General features: G+C 40.6%; 1 protein-coding gene across 1 annotated transcript; it reads right to left on the reverse strand.

Moving 5' to 3' along the window:
• Window positions 1-9,298: 9,298 nt before the first annotated feature.
• Window positions 9,299-15,608, reverse strand: LOC141800573 (NLR family CARD domain-containing protein 3-like). Its single transcript, XM_074683182.1, has 9 exons — window positions 15,596-15,608; window positions 15,293-15,344; window positions 14,747-14,825; window positions 13,388-13,595; window positions 11,375-13,172; window positions 11,109-11,282; window positions 10,835-11,008; window positions 10,043-10,089; window positions 9,299-9,837 (listed from the first exon to the last, which is right to left on the reverse strand). The coding sequence occupies exons 1-9, from the start codon at window positions 15,606-15,608 to the stop codon at window positions 9,299-9,301; spliced, it is 3,084 nt and encodes a 1,027-aa protein (XP_074539283.1).
• Between the last annotated feature and the right edge of the window lie 1,433 nt (window positions 15,609-17,041).

The raw sequence follows: 17,041 nt of genomic DNA on the forward strand, positions 1-17,041 counted from the left end.
ACACTCACTCATACACAGCAGGCACACACACACACACACACACACATTCACTCGTTCTAGGACTTGCTTCATTCTTAAAAACTTTACGCTGACAGTCACCCAAACCACTAAATGATTGAACTGTGGCTCTTGTGTTTAATTCAAACCGCAACAAGTGTCTGAACATCCTCACAGAGAGTCGGATCATAAACCCTGCGTACACACATCACCTCACCAACTGGAAAACAGGTTTGATGCTGAACATGCATGGAGCCCACATATCACACACACACGTGTTTTACCTATTCAAACACACATGCTTGGTGGATGAGCATCTGTTCCAGAGTGCCACAGTCAAATATGAGCATCTGCCAGAGGTGATACTGCAGACTGTAACTGACAGTACAGGACAATTGCCTCAAAACAAAAGACAGACAATCAGGCTAAATGAATAAAGAGGGTGATGATCGAACAGAGAAAGAAGATTTGACACAAAAACAAGTACAGAGGGATGAAGCAGTTATTTATATTTCTGTCTGATAGGTCAACCTCTTAAATATTCTCACCTCTCAATTTATCAAATACAACAGCAGTAAGAACAGAGCTCTGCTGTTTATGCTTTATCACCTTTAACAGATAGCATAAGATAATTTATCTGCAATTTATATCTTAAAGAGGGGGTATTGTGCTTTTTTAGGCTCTTGACCATCCCTTGGATACTCCTATGGTAGCTTTACATGATTAACAGCTAAAAAAAAAAATGTTGTTTTTTTTTCATTTTATTTTCATTTTCTTTTTCCACACTGGTGTTTGAGAAAACCCTTGTTTTAGCTGGATGTGGTATGACAAACAACAGCATGGATCAAACTGCCTATTCCTTTGGACCCCTGCTCTCCTCTATACCTCGTTGCTGTTGTTTTAATTAGGAGTGTGAAAAGTGTGTGTGTGTGTGTGTGTGTGTGTGTGTGTGTGTGTGTGTGTGTGTGTGTGTGTGTGTGTGTGTGTGTGTGTGTGTGTGTGTGTGTGCGCACACTGTTTGATTATGTGTATGTATTTATGAAAGATTTTTCAAAAAGAGATGGATGAGGAGGGAAAGCTTAGGGGTCGACATCTCCTAACTTGAAATAGTTCTGTTTAGGCGCTGTCTCTTTAAGGGGCCATTTCCACAACAAGGGTTTTAGGGTGAAACGCAAAAGTTTTGTTGCATTTCAGCCTCGTGTTTACACGGAAACGGCGTTTCAGCCGACCTAAAACGCAAACTTTTGAAAAAGGCCTCCCGAGTGGGATTTTCCTGAAACGCTGCCGACACTGTTGCCGTATAAACAGCAAGCCGGCGTTTTCAGTTGAAACGCTGACGTCACACTCCGCCTCACGTGCGAGCATACAACAGGACAACAGTACCGTTGGTGCGATTGTCACGAACTACCATGTTGTGCTTGTGCTGCTTAATCTGTTGTATCTGCTGCCTGTCTTTCAACACAATGTGCATCTTTTGCTCCACTTTTGAACTCAGTATTCCCCAATACACCAGATGATCGGCTCAACTCTACTCCGGTGGAGATCTCCCAAAAGCGGCTTCTGGACACGACAGTTATAGCACCACCTACAGGCCTCGCATGCTTACTACAGTGTTTGCAGTCTAACAGCGTTTCCATGTAAACGCAGATTTTTTTCCACTGCATTTTAGCGTTTTCAGATGAAACGTTGTCGTGTAAATGGGGCCTAAGGCTACCCACTCCACAAACCCCTTTCCTCTGATTGGCCAGCCCTCCAAAGGCCTGTCAGGGCAGAAATACCTCGATGTTAAAGGTTTGCCGCCTCTCCAAAGTGCCATGAATGAGCTGGTGGATCCTTATGCAACAACATCATTTCAGTTAGTCTCATAAAGGTCTCAAGCTAGTTGAGCAGTTAAGAGACAGGTTCAGAGATTTCTACAATATATAAGTGTAGAAGTTTGAAAATTTGGACATCCAGCACTGTTAGTTTTTATCCATGTTTGAAATACAGGAAAGGAGAAGCATCTCTTTATGACAGTACATTCGATGGGATGTTCTATGTTAATAGATAAAATGTCACCCAACATAAGGCAGCTCATCTCAAATCAGATGAAACTACTTTCCTCTCTTCAGTACAGTTTCCTCACATGATAAATGTAGAGATACTGGAGGGAAAGTGGAGATATTTTGGACCTATTGTTTCAGGAGAAGTGTTTCATAACTTGTTTGAATGAAGGGAGTATTTTGGCTTCAAAGTCACACCGTGGTTTTGACAGCAGAGAGTGGAGATCCTGCAGTGATTTCTTTAACTGTGTGTCTAACCAGCTGCTGTCATGCAGCTCAGTTTTTATCCGCTGCAGGAAAAATACTCCTTGCCCGCTGAATTTGACTGAAAAATTGACCCTTTGGTTAGATTGCCAGAACATTAAGTCCATCACTGTGGCAGCTCAGTGTTATTTGAGAAGTGCTCATTTCACAATACCTTGTTTGCCTCCACAGTAAAACCCGGCCAACGTATGGAGAGGTTAAAACCTGGCAGAGTCCCATACACCGCTGAGTGCTGATTGTAGAGCTATTACAGGCCGTCTATCTCTCAGAAAGACAACGCTGCGAGGACATGGAGAGGTTTCAGAGCCAACAGTGTTTGTAAAAAGCTGCCAAATCCGGGTTGAAAATTTCAGATCAGATTAGCAGACATCCTACTGCGGCCTCCAAGGGAAACAAAGCTCTGCTGTGATGAGGTGACACTTCCAGTCCCTCAGAGCCTGGCCAAAGAAAATACAGAGAGGAGGAGATCAACAAAGAGACACACAGGTAGGAAGGAAGAAGGTAGGAGTGTATGGGCTTGATCAATCTCTCAGCTTAATTCCAAGACAGTCTAAATGTGGTTTTCCACCAAAAGCACCAGAAACTTTCATCCCAAGAACTTCTCCTCAAGGAACTTTATAATTCTTGTGGCCCATTGTTGTGTGTGTGTTTTCCCATGAGGCCTGAGGTCCTGTGAAGATTATGCAAACAAGGAGAGTCAAGCAATGAAATAGATTGAGTGTAAAAGTTAGAAACATTTTTCAAATTGTTACACTGGGAGCTGACAGGTCTGCTCAGGACTAGGGGATACAATTCTTTGGTTAGATTGTTTACCTGAGATGTAAGTGGGGAGTATGAGCAGGGTTTCAGACAGTGGGAGCTGTGGTGCCGTGTGTGGAGTTGGGGCATGAGCTTTAATGGAGTCCCCACCTCCATCTGGAGTTGGTCTGGGGTCTGGGGAGAGGGGTGAAAACCCTGGTCACTTCCCTGTTGTGTAGTCTGTCCTGGAGGTTATAAAGACATTCACACTATCAAGCTCTAAGGAGATGGAAAGGTTCAGCACTGCAGGCCCCACCACCCAAAGTTCCTGGATCTTTAAAAAGTACTGCCCCCAATGAAGAGTCTTTTCATGCGATTCCTTTAGGGAAAGTTTCTGCTGTTGAAAATCCCCTAAAGTTGTTTGAACATAGGGCTCATGAATTATAACAAAGGTTTTTTTTAAGTAAAATATATGAGTTGACACTAATTATAAACTTGAGGTGTTAAGGTAAACTCTTTAACTATTTTTAAAAATAATTCAGGTTATTGTATCTCTTTCAGCACATGGCAGCTAGTTGTTGCAGCGTCTTCCTGCTGCCTCTGTGATGGAAAATGACACCTCATAGTCTTAAATGGCACATGTACTCTCAGCTCATTCACTCTCTTCCACTGATTTGTGGATGAGAATTGAATTGATAAAGTTCACTTTGGTGCCTTCTACAATGGTGGCAAACGAGTGAGGGCCAGTCACTTTATTGTTCGGCGAGTTGAAGTGACATTCCCAGGTTGACAAATGATAGCCCAGCCTTTTGCCTCACTATCATGGGGAACAAGTTTAACCCAGACAGGACTGGTTAGTAACAATGAAAGCAATAAAACTGGAGCTACTATTAACACAAAAATACAAAAACAACAAACACAAAGACTTTGAAACTGCCCCCTTCCCAAGTCATGATTAGTATGAAGAAAGCCTAAATACATGCTAGTACATTTAATTACAGTAAATCCTGCTTTATACACATTTCAATCACACTCAAATGAACAAAAACTGCTTTTTTTTTAAATCTACAATTAGGATCAAAGTACACACAGCAGCAGAGAGAGCACAGAATGATCTCTTCAATAAGAAGAAGAGTGTTGTTTGTCATTTTAAACACAATTGATCAATTCTTGCAGATTAAAGGTGAATATATAGTTAAAACTACTATTGTTCAAAGAAGTTTTGCATGTAGTTTATTTTTTTCCATCATGTTTAGAGATAGATTTATTTTCTCTACCTTCAGCCTGTGCAGGACACTCCTCTGTCACCACTCACAGTATGACAGTTTATAAGCTATACTGCCCTCCGCTGGATGAAACTGAAGTGCAATAAACCTCTTCACTTTGTTTCCAATGTTGTGACTTTTCTGTGCTTCATCCTTTTTAAATAAACTCAGGTCACAATAACCGTCTTTCATATTAATTCAGCTAAAGTATTGAGAACAAAATGCCTTGTAGTTTATTTTCATTTTAAATTAAACATTTTAAACAGGTTTCTGTACGAAATTATGAAAGCAAATTCTTACAGAAGGAGCTCATACAGAAAGCAAACTGCCTGTTTTAACACTGTCTAAAGTTTTACTCTATTGACAGATTTACTCAGACAGCCCAAAGAAATCAAGCCAGAGCTTTAACCTTTAGGCGATCTTTGTCAGCGTTTGGCTCTCACTATCTTAAACTATTTTTGGGCTCGGACAAAGTTTGGAAAATCCTGCGGCCTGCAGACACATGCAAAGTAAAGGGGTGTCCAGGACTTAAATCTAAATAAAGCAGGCTTTTCTTGTATTTCACCTCCTATCCTTCCCATCTTTTTTTTTTATTTTCCACTGAATTCTTCCTTAAAAGGCTGATAGGCCATAAAAAATAATTGTTATAATGAATGTTTTAACTTTGGCTGTATTCGGGCCCTGCAGGCTCTCCATCCAGACTTTGTGGTTTAGTGATGCTAAGCAGCTCTTGGCGAGAGTGTGACTCTGTGATTAGTGCCCCTTTAAACACTTATAATTCACAGCTTATGAAAATATTATCAGAGAGGGCCAGCTCTCTGCCTGAGGGGGTCAGGAGGTTGTTTTAATGCTACCATGGGCTCTCTGTGTTGAACTGTTCAAGCTCCCAGCATTAAGTTCATCTTAAATCACTTTTTGTGGGTGGAGGATGTGAAGAAAGACCTGTGAGATATGATCATATGTGTATGGAGCAATGTAAACGTGAAAATTAGGGATAATACTCTGGCTATCAAAACCACGACATAACTGGAACATGTGGAAATTATTTTCAAAGTCTGAGCTGTAATGACAAACGGTTTGTTTTTCTAATGTTGTGTATGAAGTAAAGCTTGAGGTTTCATATTTTCACGTCTGCACACACCCACACACACCTCCGCTCACAACCTAAATTTCCTGTTAAGTAGTGGTAGGAGGTGAATATGAAAGATTTGTCATTTGGCTAGCGGCTCATTTCAGCTCACAGTTTATAGAAGGAAGTCTCAATATCAATAAATACCTTTTTCCTGCTTCACAGGTGCTTTCCGCTTCCCAGACATAATCTATGGTGTGTGTAGAGAAAGGAAATGATGAAAAATAATCAGGAAGAGTTGGCATTTGAATAAATACTGTACTGATTTTTTCCTCTCATGAAACAGGATATAAACTCTCTCCATACTTTTATTTGAAAATATTCATAGGACTAGGCACCAGTCACATCACATGTACAGAGAATGGAGTCCTCAAAGTGGGTGTGAAGTTTATTCCTTTTTCTCTCCTCTAAGTTTCAAGTAAACATGCAAAATACTCAAAGAGTTGTTATTAAAGGCCAAATCATCATGGCTCTGTTATACATGGTGAGTGGAAATGGATTTTTTTTGTGCCTTTCCAACTATTTAAAGCACCTTTACACCTGTCACTCCCACTCATACACGCCACATTCATACACTGATGACAGAAGATGCTAGGGGGCTATCAGTATTAACCAAGCAGCTATTTCTGATGTCATGAAGCCAGCCTGAAGTGCCCCAAACTGCGGTTCCTTGAATGCCCTCTCAAGGCTTGCTTTAAAAAGCAGAAGCAGTCTGGTACAAAGGATAATTTTGGTCCCAAAAAAAGCCCAATTCCTGATAGTTGCTCTCCGTACAGGGGTGATTAAGAATAATTAAGATGTTGTGAATAACTTAAAAGTAGGTCTGCAGAGATTTCTGTTACTTGTTAGTAAAAACAGCATTCAAACTGGATTTTTCCTTCTTGGTTCAGTGCCAGCGGTAGCACACACCCACAGCCTCCGACCATACATTGTATATTAGATGGAAGTATTCTCCACGACATCACCTGTCTGCTCCTGATTCCGTAAAATGAAGCCATTCCATGGATGCAGCCACATTGCTTATGTTGCCAGCTGTGAACTTCCTTTCAAACAGCTACAGGGCGCCAAAAAAAGTTTGGGTGTGTTCTTGACTTCCAATCTTTCTGCAGCCAGCCTCAAGCGAATTCTCGACAAACAGCAACTTTTAGCACTTCCGCATAGGCTTCATTTCTCTAAACCAGGTGTTGCCTAATGCCTCTAACCGTTACATTCACTGGCCTAGCAACCACCTGGTGACGCTCAAGAGCCATGCACCTGACTTGGCATGTTAGCACAACCTTACCACTGGGTTATTTGACACATACAGCCACCATGTGTTGTGAGTGAAAGCTGAACCAAGCTTCATCCTTATGTAGTAAAAAACGTTATCTGTTTGGCGTTTTGTTTCACTTTGGTTGTGGTTTTCTTTCTCCATGCTCTGTCCAATATCATAGCTGCTTGGGATAGCTTCTTCCACCCACTAATCAACACGCAAAGTCACTTGCGCCCTGGGCACACTGTGATTGGCTTTTGTTACCATGCTAACTCTCTGCCCAGAAATGTCCCAATACAACCAAAATATCAACACACAGACAGAGGAGAGGGTTGAGGCAGACACAGACACTGACAATCATGAATAGAGGCCCACAAGTTTAAAAGTTGACATTTTATTTATTAGGAAAATCATGCAGACTGTATCTTTAAGGTTACAAGTTTTGCTTAATGAGGCTAATTAAGGATATGGCAAACTAGCGCACAATACCACAGACAAGAAACTCAACATTTTCCACGATTGCGATATCTTGAAGTAGTTTATTCTACTTAGCTTGGAAAAGCTAATTAATAACAACATGTCTGACAATGATTAATCAGAGGCTTTTTGACTCAGCTCCTCCTTCTTAGTTCCTGGAATTCACCTCCGCAATCCATCAGAAAGTTACCATGCAATCATCTATTCAAATATGAATCATAATAAATCATTATTATTATTATTTTAACCCTTTAAACCCTAAGATCCCCCAACTGCTGGGGGACTTTGAGGTCACTTTGCAACATAAGGCATAAATAAAAGCACTCACCACTTGTAAATATAGTCATATGGTGTGCTAGATTTTCATTATCTCCCTTAAAGCAACATGCTAAGCTGAAGCAGTTCAAGAATATCTATTTAATAGTTTTCTGTATAGCCTGTTGCTGTGCATGTATTTGTTTCTGTTGGTGATGCTTTCCAAATGTTTTCACACATTTGATCAAACTGCAGATATCAATAAACTACTGCTGGATTACTGTTAGGGCAAGTATGCCCCCTATTGCACAGTTTACATATTGCGGAGTGAGCTTAAGTGAAGTTGTGCCATACATCTGTAAATATTGGAAATTGAAAATTGAAAATGGAAAATAAATTTTGTGATCAGACAAAAGGGAGTGGGGGCTGCACGGTGGTGCAACGGTTAGCGCTGCAGCCTCACAGCAAGAAGGTCACCGGTTCAAATCCCCACCTCGGCCGGTGGGTCTTTCTGTGTGGAGTTTGCATGTTCTCCCCGTGCATGCGTGGGTTCTCTCCGGGTACTCCGGCTTCCTCCCACAGTCTAAAAACATGCTTACCAGGTTAATTGGTCACACCAAATTGTCCCTAGGTGTGAGTGTGTGCGTGCATGGTTGTCTGTCTATGTGTCAGCCCTGCGATTGACTGGCGACCAGTCCAGGGTGTACCCTGCCTCTCGCCCAATGATTGCTGGGATAGGCTCCAGCCACCCGCGACCCTGTAACAGGATAAGCGGTATAGAAAATGGATGGATGGATGGACAAAAGGGAGTGAGAAAAGAATGGAACCCAACCTGCCCCAGTTTTATCCCTCCTCCCTCAGTCTTTATCTTTTACAACAGGGCCTCTCAGTAATGATGAGACTCAGAAAGAGCTGAAACCAAACAGCATCAACATTTATTGACTTCACCATAACTTTATATCTTCCCCAGTTTTGAGCACTTTCAAGGATTTCACATAAAATAAAAAAACAGCCTCTTTCCTCTGATCTTAAGAACAAAAAGATGAGATTAAGACCCCAGAAATGATCAGAAATTCTGCATAGCTCTATATTTGAGATATTTTGAAGGTTTTTCTGGTCAGTGTCTTGGACATAAAAAAAAAGTATGTCAACACATTCTAAATCACAAAACACAAAATCAGCAGTCAAAATATTGACAAGCTGATGCACCTCCCTCCAGCACCTTTTGTCTACTTTAAACAAAAAGAGAAAGAAAAAAAATCAAAAAGTCAAAGTGAAAGTCTTTCAAACAATAAATGCAATTTTTACAACATAAATCAATTCACTCATAAGTAAGTACTTTTTTTTGTATATTGTGTGGAGGTCTGATTGTAAAAATGAACCTACAGACCCTGTTTGATATATCATTTAGGCTAACAATGCTTGAAGTGACTAAGCTGATTTGAAGCCATATTTACTTACACAAACTCGTAGACAGGCAGAGTGTCTATCCAAAAAGTCAACTAGGGCATGTGATGGATTAGTTAATGAGGAACATCTTGGAATTACACAGTTTAATTGTCTTTTTGTTGTTTATTTGTTCTTCGTTGTTAAGCCTGGTTTTGAAAAAAACTTTACTTAATTAAATTGTGGGGTTTGGACATCTCTGTCTCTGTGCCCAGCTGGGCAGGGCCCCTTCTGTGTGGAGTTTGCATGCTCTCCCCATTCACGTGTGACTTCTCTCCAGCTTCCTCACATAATCCAAAAACATGCTTATCAGGTTAATTTGTCATTCTATTATGCCCATAAATGTAAATGTATGCATGAGTGGTTGTAAGATGGGTGAGAGGACACTTCTTGTGCAGTTTGTCTGTTGCGCTGGGTAGCACTGAGGAGACTCCTACTCTGATACAGAACACAGCCTCACTGAGGAACCATAAAACAACGCAAACCCAGGATAGAGCGGTTCAGTGAAGGTGGTGCTGAAAGTGTGGAGGTGGATCAGTGTGTCAGAGGAGACTCTGTAGAAGGACAGCGTACCAGCAGGACAGTCCACATACACTCCCACTCTGTGCGAGTCAGAGGACGAGAGGGGAGGGAGGTCTGTTTTTATGTTATTGTGATTGACAGAGTAACCTTTATCAGAGCAGATCAGACTCCAGGACTGATCATTCCATCCAAACCCACAATCACGACTAACTCCTTTCCTTTTGATTCCTCTGTAACTCACTGATGTAGCCATGTCACCTTTCCACTCGACCTCCCAATAACAGCGACCTGCCAGACCATCTCTGCACAGTAGCTGAGCATAGCTATCAAATCTATCTGGGTGATCAGGATATGGCTGATCCTCTCTTGTATGTGTCACCTTCCTGTTGTTTTCAGACAGTCTGAGGCTCTTGAATACTGTGTTTAGGTCCAGAGTGAGTTCACAGAAATCTGATGGAGAGACAAAGACAGCAGCAGGTTTTCATCAGACACACCTGAAAGCTTCATTCATTTTTACCTGCACTTTTAACTTTTTATGTAAAGCGACTTTGAGTTTTTGAAAAGCTCTCTATAAATAAAATGTATTATTATTATTATTCTTTATTAGCTGACAGTCTGCTGTTTGCACATCATGAGTCAAACTGATTCAACTTACACTTTTTTACACCAGGTTTTAACCTCTGTTGTCCACCATGGTCCACCCTGAAGGAAGAAACACAGTCAGAATGATTTTCCATCCTGGATGAGTCCTAACTGCTGCTCAATTTGAGGCAGTGATCCTCAGTTTTTTCATAGTGATAGGGAAACAGGCTAAAACTCATCTGAGCCAACTGTCTACATCACCCTGTCATTTTCTGACAGTGTTTAGCTCTTCCTTCAAAAAGCAATGGCTGTTGCCTTTTTTGAAATGAATAATGCCAATCAGGAAAAGTGTTTGACTGACTGACATTTCCACACTCTGAGCCGCACTGCTACCAAAGCTAAAACAAGAACAATTGATTCTCTAGACTGAACTCCTAGTCAGTATAATAATTGTAATATAAATATAATATAATATAATATAATATAATATAATATAATATAATATAATATAATATAATATAATATAATATAATATAATATAATATAATATAATATAATATAATATAATATAATAAAGTAAAGAAAGTAGCGCAGTTTATTGTTACACCCCAACAGGCAGGGAACCTTTCTCAGTGCACAAGTTCCGGGCCTACCAGTGGTAGCAATCAACAAGGTATCATCTTAAAATGTATTAGTTGAATATTGCTTGAAATGTGGTAATGCTCTTTAAAATATTCTATATATAATTTGATTCACTTTTTTGGTTCGTTTTAACAGGTAAATTGGTTCATTTGGAGGCCCAAAGCCATGTAATCCTTCAGTGAACCAGGCTCTCAGTGTTTGAGCTCTTGTTGTCTGGTTATACCTCAGTGTATCCAGTCTGCAGAGTGAATCATCCTGTCTATCTGACAGCAGCCTCACTCCTTTGCCCCCTGGATGATTGTAGCTTAGATCCAGCTCTCTCAGGTGTGAGGGGTTGTAGCTCAGAGCTGAGGCCAGAGAAGCACAGCCCCTCTCTGTGATCATACATCCTGACAGTCTGAGATTAGAAAAAGAATCGTGCAATAAGTAAAAGTGCACTGGTTATTACTTTTTACCATACACAACCTAAAAAAAAAAGATTGAGCAATAAACCTGACCTGAGAGTTTCCAGTTTACAGTGTGGACTCTTTAGTCCAGCAGACAGTAGCTCCACTCCTGAATCCTGCAGGTCGTTGTTACTGAGGTCCAGCTCTTTCAGACTGGAGGACTGTGAGCTGATGACTGAGACTAGAGCTTTACAGCTTCTCTCTGACAGATTACATCCACTCAGCCTGAAGGAGATCATGGAAAGAGAACAAACAAATGGTTTCAGTCATCATGGACAGGATCAATCATATCTAAAGTGTCTCACTTATTCACTCACACAGCTTTGTTTGCAGCTTTGATCACAGGCAGCAGCCTCAGAAGAGCCTCCTCTGTAGCAGAGTATTTCTTCAGGTCAAAGATGTCCAGATTTTTATCTGATGACAGTAAGATGTAGACCAGAGCTGACCACTGAGCAGGAGACAGTTTCTCTTGGGACAGACGTCCTGATCTTAGGTACCACTGGATCTCCCCAACAAGAGAACGGGCATTCAGTTCATTCAGACAGTGGAACAGGTTGATGCTTTTCTCTGCAGACAGATCCTCATTGAGCTTCTTCTTGATGTATTCGACTGTTTCCTGATTGGTCGATGAGTCACTTCCTGTCTGTGTCAGTAGACCTCTCAGGAGACTCTGGTTGGTTTGCAGAGAGAGACCCAGGAGGAAGCGCAGGAACAAGTTCAGGTGTCCATTTGGACTCTGTAAGGCCTTGTCCACGGCACTCTGATGGAGATGTTTCAGTTTAGGTTTGTCTGTAAAGGTTTTAGAGATCAGGGATGTTGTTCGCTCCATCAGGTTGAGTCCAGACTTGGTGAAGGTCAGGTGGACATGAAGAGCAGCTAGAAACTCCTGAACGCTCAGGTGGATGAAGCAGAACACCTTGTCTTGGTACAGACCTCTCTCCTCTCTAAAGATCTGTGTGAAAACTCCTGAGTACCAAGAGGCATCTCTGATGTTGATGCCACACTCTGTCAGGTCTGAGTCATAGAAGATCAGGTTTCCTTTCTGCAGCTGCTCAAAAGCCAGTTTTCCCAGAGACTCAATCATCTTCCTGCTCTCTGGACTCCAAGGTTCATCAGTTTCATCTCTTCCTTCATACTTAAAGTTTCTTATTTTGGACTGAACCACCAGGAAGTGGATGTACATCTGAGTCAGGGTCTTGGGCAGCTCTCCCCCCTCTCTGGTCTTCAGCACATCCTCCAGAACTGAAGAAGTGATCCAGCAGAAGACCGGGATGTGGCACATGATGTGGAGGCTTCGGGAGGTCTTAATGTGGGAGATGATTGTGCTGGCCTGCCCCTCATCTCTGAACCTCTTCCTGAAGTACTCCTCCTTCTGAGGATCACTGAACCCTCTGACCTCTGTCACCATGTCAACACACTCAGGAGGGATCTGATTGGCTGCTGCAGGTCGTGTGGTTATCCAGAGGTGAGCAGAAGGCAGAAGGTCTCCCCTGATGAGGTTTGTCAGCAGCACATCTACTGAGGTGGACTCTGTAATATCATTCAGGATCTGATTGTTGCGGAAGTCCAGAGGAAGTCGACTCTCATCCAGACCGTCAAAGATGAACAGGACCTGGAAATCTTCAAACCTCCTGATTCCTGCATCCTTGGTTTGAGGAAAGATGTGATGAACAAGTTCCACCAAGCTGAACTTTCTGTCTTTCAGCACATTCAGCTTTCTGAAAGTGAATGGAAATGTGAACTGGATGTCCTGGTGGTCTTTGTCTTCAGCCCAGTCCAGGGTAAATTTCTGTGTTAAGACTGTTTTCCCGATGCCAGCCACTCCCTTTGTCAGCACTCTTCTGATTGGTTCATGTCTTCCAGGTGGGCCTTTAAAGATGTCTTCTTGTCTGATGGTAGTTTCTGCTCTGTCTGGTGTCCTGGGTGCTGCTTCAATCTGTCTGACCTCATGTTCCTCATTGACCTCTCCAGTCCCTCCCTCTGTGATGTAGAGCTCAGTGTAGATCTGGTTCAGCAGGGTTGGATTTCCTGCCTTAGCGATCCCCTCAAACACACACTGGAACTTCTCCTTCAGGTCAGACTTCAATTTACGTCCGCACTCAGCAGCAGCAGTTCCTAAATGAAGGAAAAGAAATGTAATAAATGATCTAAAGCTACGGTCAGTCTGATGAGTTTCAACTTTCAGACATCAGAGTGGATTTGATTTGGCTCCTCTATAAAAATCTCTTCAGCTCATCAGTTGTGTTCATCATTTTAGAGCAGAGTTTAAAATGTAAACCTCTCCCATGTTTCCTCTTTCCACCATGTTAAATGTATTCAGATCTTCTTACTGCTCTGCAGACAGTCAGCCAGCTCCCCCTGCTTCATCCTCCTCAGGAAGTGCAGAGTGATCTTTAGGAATGCCTCTCTGCTCTTCCTCTGTTCCGCATCCTCATCCTCCCCCTGGCCCTCAAAGCATTCTGGGTAATCTGAACTCAGAGCCCTCTGGATGTTCTTCAGCTCGCTCTTTACAAAGCTGATAATGTTCTCCTGGAGCAGCTGGAACAGAACAAAATGTCAAGATGAACTTGTGAAAGTTAAGATCAGATCATGTGTGACAGATAAAGCTTTGCTGGTGTGCAGGTTGCAGCACGGGGACTGGATCACAAACTTGCTTTGGTAGCAGTCATAGTAATAGTAGAAAGGTTTATTTAGTTGATATTCATGATACTATATTTGTCACACGACACACATTTTAAACAAACCAAAAATTTTAAACAAACTAAAGTTCTTGTATTAAGTATTTACTCAGAAGGCATAGGCAGAAGCAGAATGCTTATCTGGGCCTAGCCTCTATGTTTAACAAAATTAGGCCAACATAAAAACTTAGATTACAGAAATCAGCAACATTAACATCTTCACATGATCAGCACTTATAGTTAAAAAAAAAAAACTTCAAAAAACATTTTTTTTTTTTTAAATTTAACGTGAACTACAGATTTTCAGTTTAAATTTGCATCATTTCGAGTTTAACCCCATCAACAGAAATAGGTCTCCTTTTTATATTTTTTTAAGCTTTATTTTTTTTCTTTAGCTTTTTTTTTTTTTAGGTAACAGAAAACTTGCAAACACCTCTTAAATTTTATTAAGTCTCTCAAAGCAAAAAGAACTTTTGCACAGCACCTGATAGTGAATTTAGTTTTGTTGCAAACACTTTAAGCATTATTTCATGATAAGACAAGTCAGAAAATTCACTGATATGTGAATTTAGAAATAAAGGTCAGTGTGAGCATAGTGATTGGTCTTATTGGTAAATCGTATGGCTTTTTTGTAAAACAACTATTCAGCACTTTCATTTAGCAGACTCTTGAATTTATACAGCTTTAAAGCTTGGTCTGTGGATGGTTCTGTCTTCTACAAATCAAGTTTCAATGAAATGAACTTCATGTTGGAGAAATGTGTGCTTACATCCAGGAAAAAATCAGCAGTGACAGACAAAGTCTGAGTCTGTGTGAGACTAGCATCCAGCATGACTTCTGACCTCTGAATGTGTACAGCTCAGAGATGTAAAGGTTCATTCACTCGGTCAAACGCTGAGTGTGAAAAGAATTCAGGCAGACACAATATTTGCAGTGTCACAAGGAAGTTCCATATGCAATTAGTGTGCTGCACTGAGTGTAAGTAGGAGCTATGTTTGTAAATTTACACACCATAAATATGGAGTCAAGCTGTGTGGGATGCTGCTGGGCAGACTGACCAATGGGAGCCCCTGATCTCTGCTGTCGAACTCTGTGGAACAAATAGAAGATTATTGTTTATAATTTGGTGGCACACAGTGTTCATGTGATAGACTTTCTCTTATGGATCTTTCTAGACCAATAGGAAGGCACATCACTCTTAAAGGAGACATAGCTGGGTCAAGGCCCAGGAAAAACCGGTCGGTCACTTTGATACTAAAAGAACCATAGACACAATTAATGAATAAATAAATGAATAAAGTTAAGGGAACTTGAAATCTTTTTGGGTCATTTTATCATCAGACCAGACTGTCCACCATCTTGACAGACAACTGGTTAAGTCTAGTAGAGTCTGGACCATGCTACTGCACGCGGAAACACACACACACACACACACACACACACACACACACACACACACACACACACACACACACACACACACACACATAAAGGTTTTATGAGGGCTAAGCTCTGGTGTGGAGAAGAGTCATGGACCATTACAGATCCTCATCTCACCTCTGGGTTTTCTCCTCCAGGTCCACACTCCTATTCATAGCAGAGTTCCCACCTTCAGACAAACACAACAACATGTTCATTTATCACAACCAGTTTTACCCCACAGGACACACACTGTGCTCTGACACAGTGTATTACCAGATTCAACCACCAGATGGTGCCAAATCAATAGTTTTTATTTTCTATAGCTTCACTTTTTTATGAGAAAGTTCATTTAGACCTGTTTGCTGTTCAGCTCATTTTAAAATTAAGAAATGAGAACATTTTCATTTTGATGTTTTTCTGAAAGAAGATCAGACTGACCAGGTGAATCCATTTTTTCTTCCTTCCTCTCACAGCTTTGTGTTTCTTCACTAAAAAAAATAACACAAAGGGAGACAATGCAGGTTATTCTCATTCATCATCATCATCATCATCATCATCATCATCATCATCATCATCATCATCATCATCATCATCATCATCATCATCATCATCATCGTCATCATCATCATCAATTTAAGCCATAGGATTCATTCAGACTCTTATGACTAAACTGTCAATGTCTAAAATTTGCTGTGTCATGTCATCGTTAGATTTTTTTTTTTTTTTAATGTATAACAAATTTGTGATTTGACATTTGACTTTGTTTGTATTGATCAACAAAAGTTTATTAATTTTCCACAATCAGAAATAGGGCATGTGCTGTAAAGGATTCATTGATTGTGTTTATAAATATGTCCTCATCAAAGAATCTTTCATCTTCTGGGAGCAGATCAATTTTTTTGTTTTCTTTTTATTACTTTTTATTTTCTATTTTTATTTCAGGAATGTGACAGCGAAGAAAAGACATTGTTTCTATTATTGTTAAAGTTAACATGTTCAAGTGAAGAGGTTGGTCAACACTCTGGTAATATGTAGTCTAAAACTCCTTTAAGACAGGGATTATGTTATGCACCAGATAAGAGCTGCAGGTCAGAGGTCAGCTGATGGATGAAATTCATTTCAAAAACAACACAGAAAGAAAGAAAGAAAGAAAGAAAGAAAGAAAGAAAGAAAGAAAGAAAGAAAGAAAGAAAGAAAGAAAGAAAGAAAGAAAGCAGTTTCAAAACTGCATAGGGAACTCTTCCTGGAGCATATGTTACAATTTTTTTTATATCAGCAGTCAGTCACTAACTGTTGGTACTTTGAACAGGTTCAAACTGGACTGAATGGTGATAATCACACTGGTTGATGACTATGATCACCACAAAATCACCATATAATTAACCTATCATCTATCATAAAACTTTTAAAATGATGAAACTTCCTGGCACACAGCTGCATGCTGAATTATCTTCATTAAAAAAGTCTTTGTTTTCTGGATGAATAAAATGAGGTAACAGGGGGTAAAATAATTTCAAAGCTCCACAGTTTCATCCTCGTGTCCTCTGCTTTTGATGTCCCTTCTTCTGTAGTGTCACATGAAGCAACATCTTTTTTTTTGTCTTTATCAATGATGATGACAGCTCATCACCACCACAGTCAGCTCTAACAGCTGTTATGACTGTAATAAAATCTAAACAGTAACAGTGTTTTGCCTCTATCTGTTTCACCAGTTAAACAAACACTTTCACATGTTGGCATATGTCAAACAGGTGTTTGTTCTGTGTCCTGTTTAGAAGCATGATCACTTTACATCCTGTATGAATTATTTAGCCTATATCAAGTGTGTAGCTGATCATGAACTTTGCATCCTATGTTCCTATATAACCTAGTTTATGATGTCTC

Source organism: Halichoeres trimaculatus, unplaced genomic scaffold (genome assembly GCF_033239565.1).
Source record: "Halichoeres trimaculatus isolate MK-OKI-2021-1 unplaced genomic scaffold, fHalTri1.1 fHalTri1_scaffold_12, whole genome shotgun sequence".
Classification (NCBI taxonomy): Eukaryota; Metazoa; Chordata; class Actinopteri; order Labriformes; family Labridae; genus Halichoeres; species Halichoeres trimaculatus.

What these genes read in the sequence shown, in the direction of transcription:
- LOC141800573 (XM_074683182.1), bottom strand. An exon ending in GGCTGACTGTCTGCAGAGCA is followed by an intron (nt 13,173 to 13,387) that starts GTAAGAAGATCT and finishes TCCTTCATTTAG; the next exon opens with GAACTGCTGCTGCTGAGTGC. An exon ending in TGCAGACTGGATACACTGAG is followed by an intron (nt 10,090 to 10,834) that starts GTATAACCAGAC and finishes TTCTTCCTTCAG; the next exon opens with GGTGGACCATGGTGGACAAC.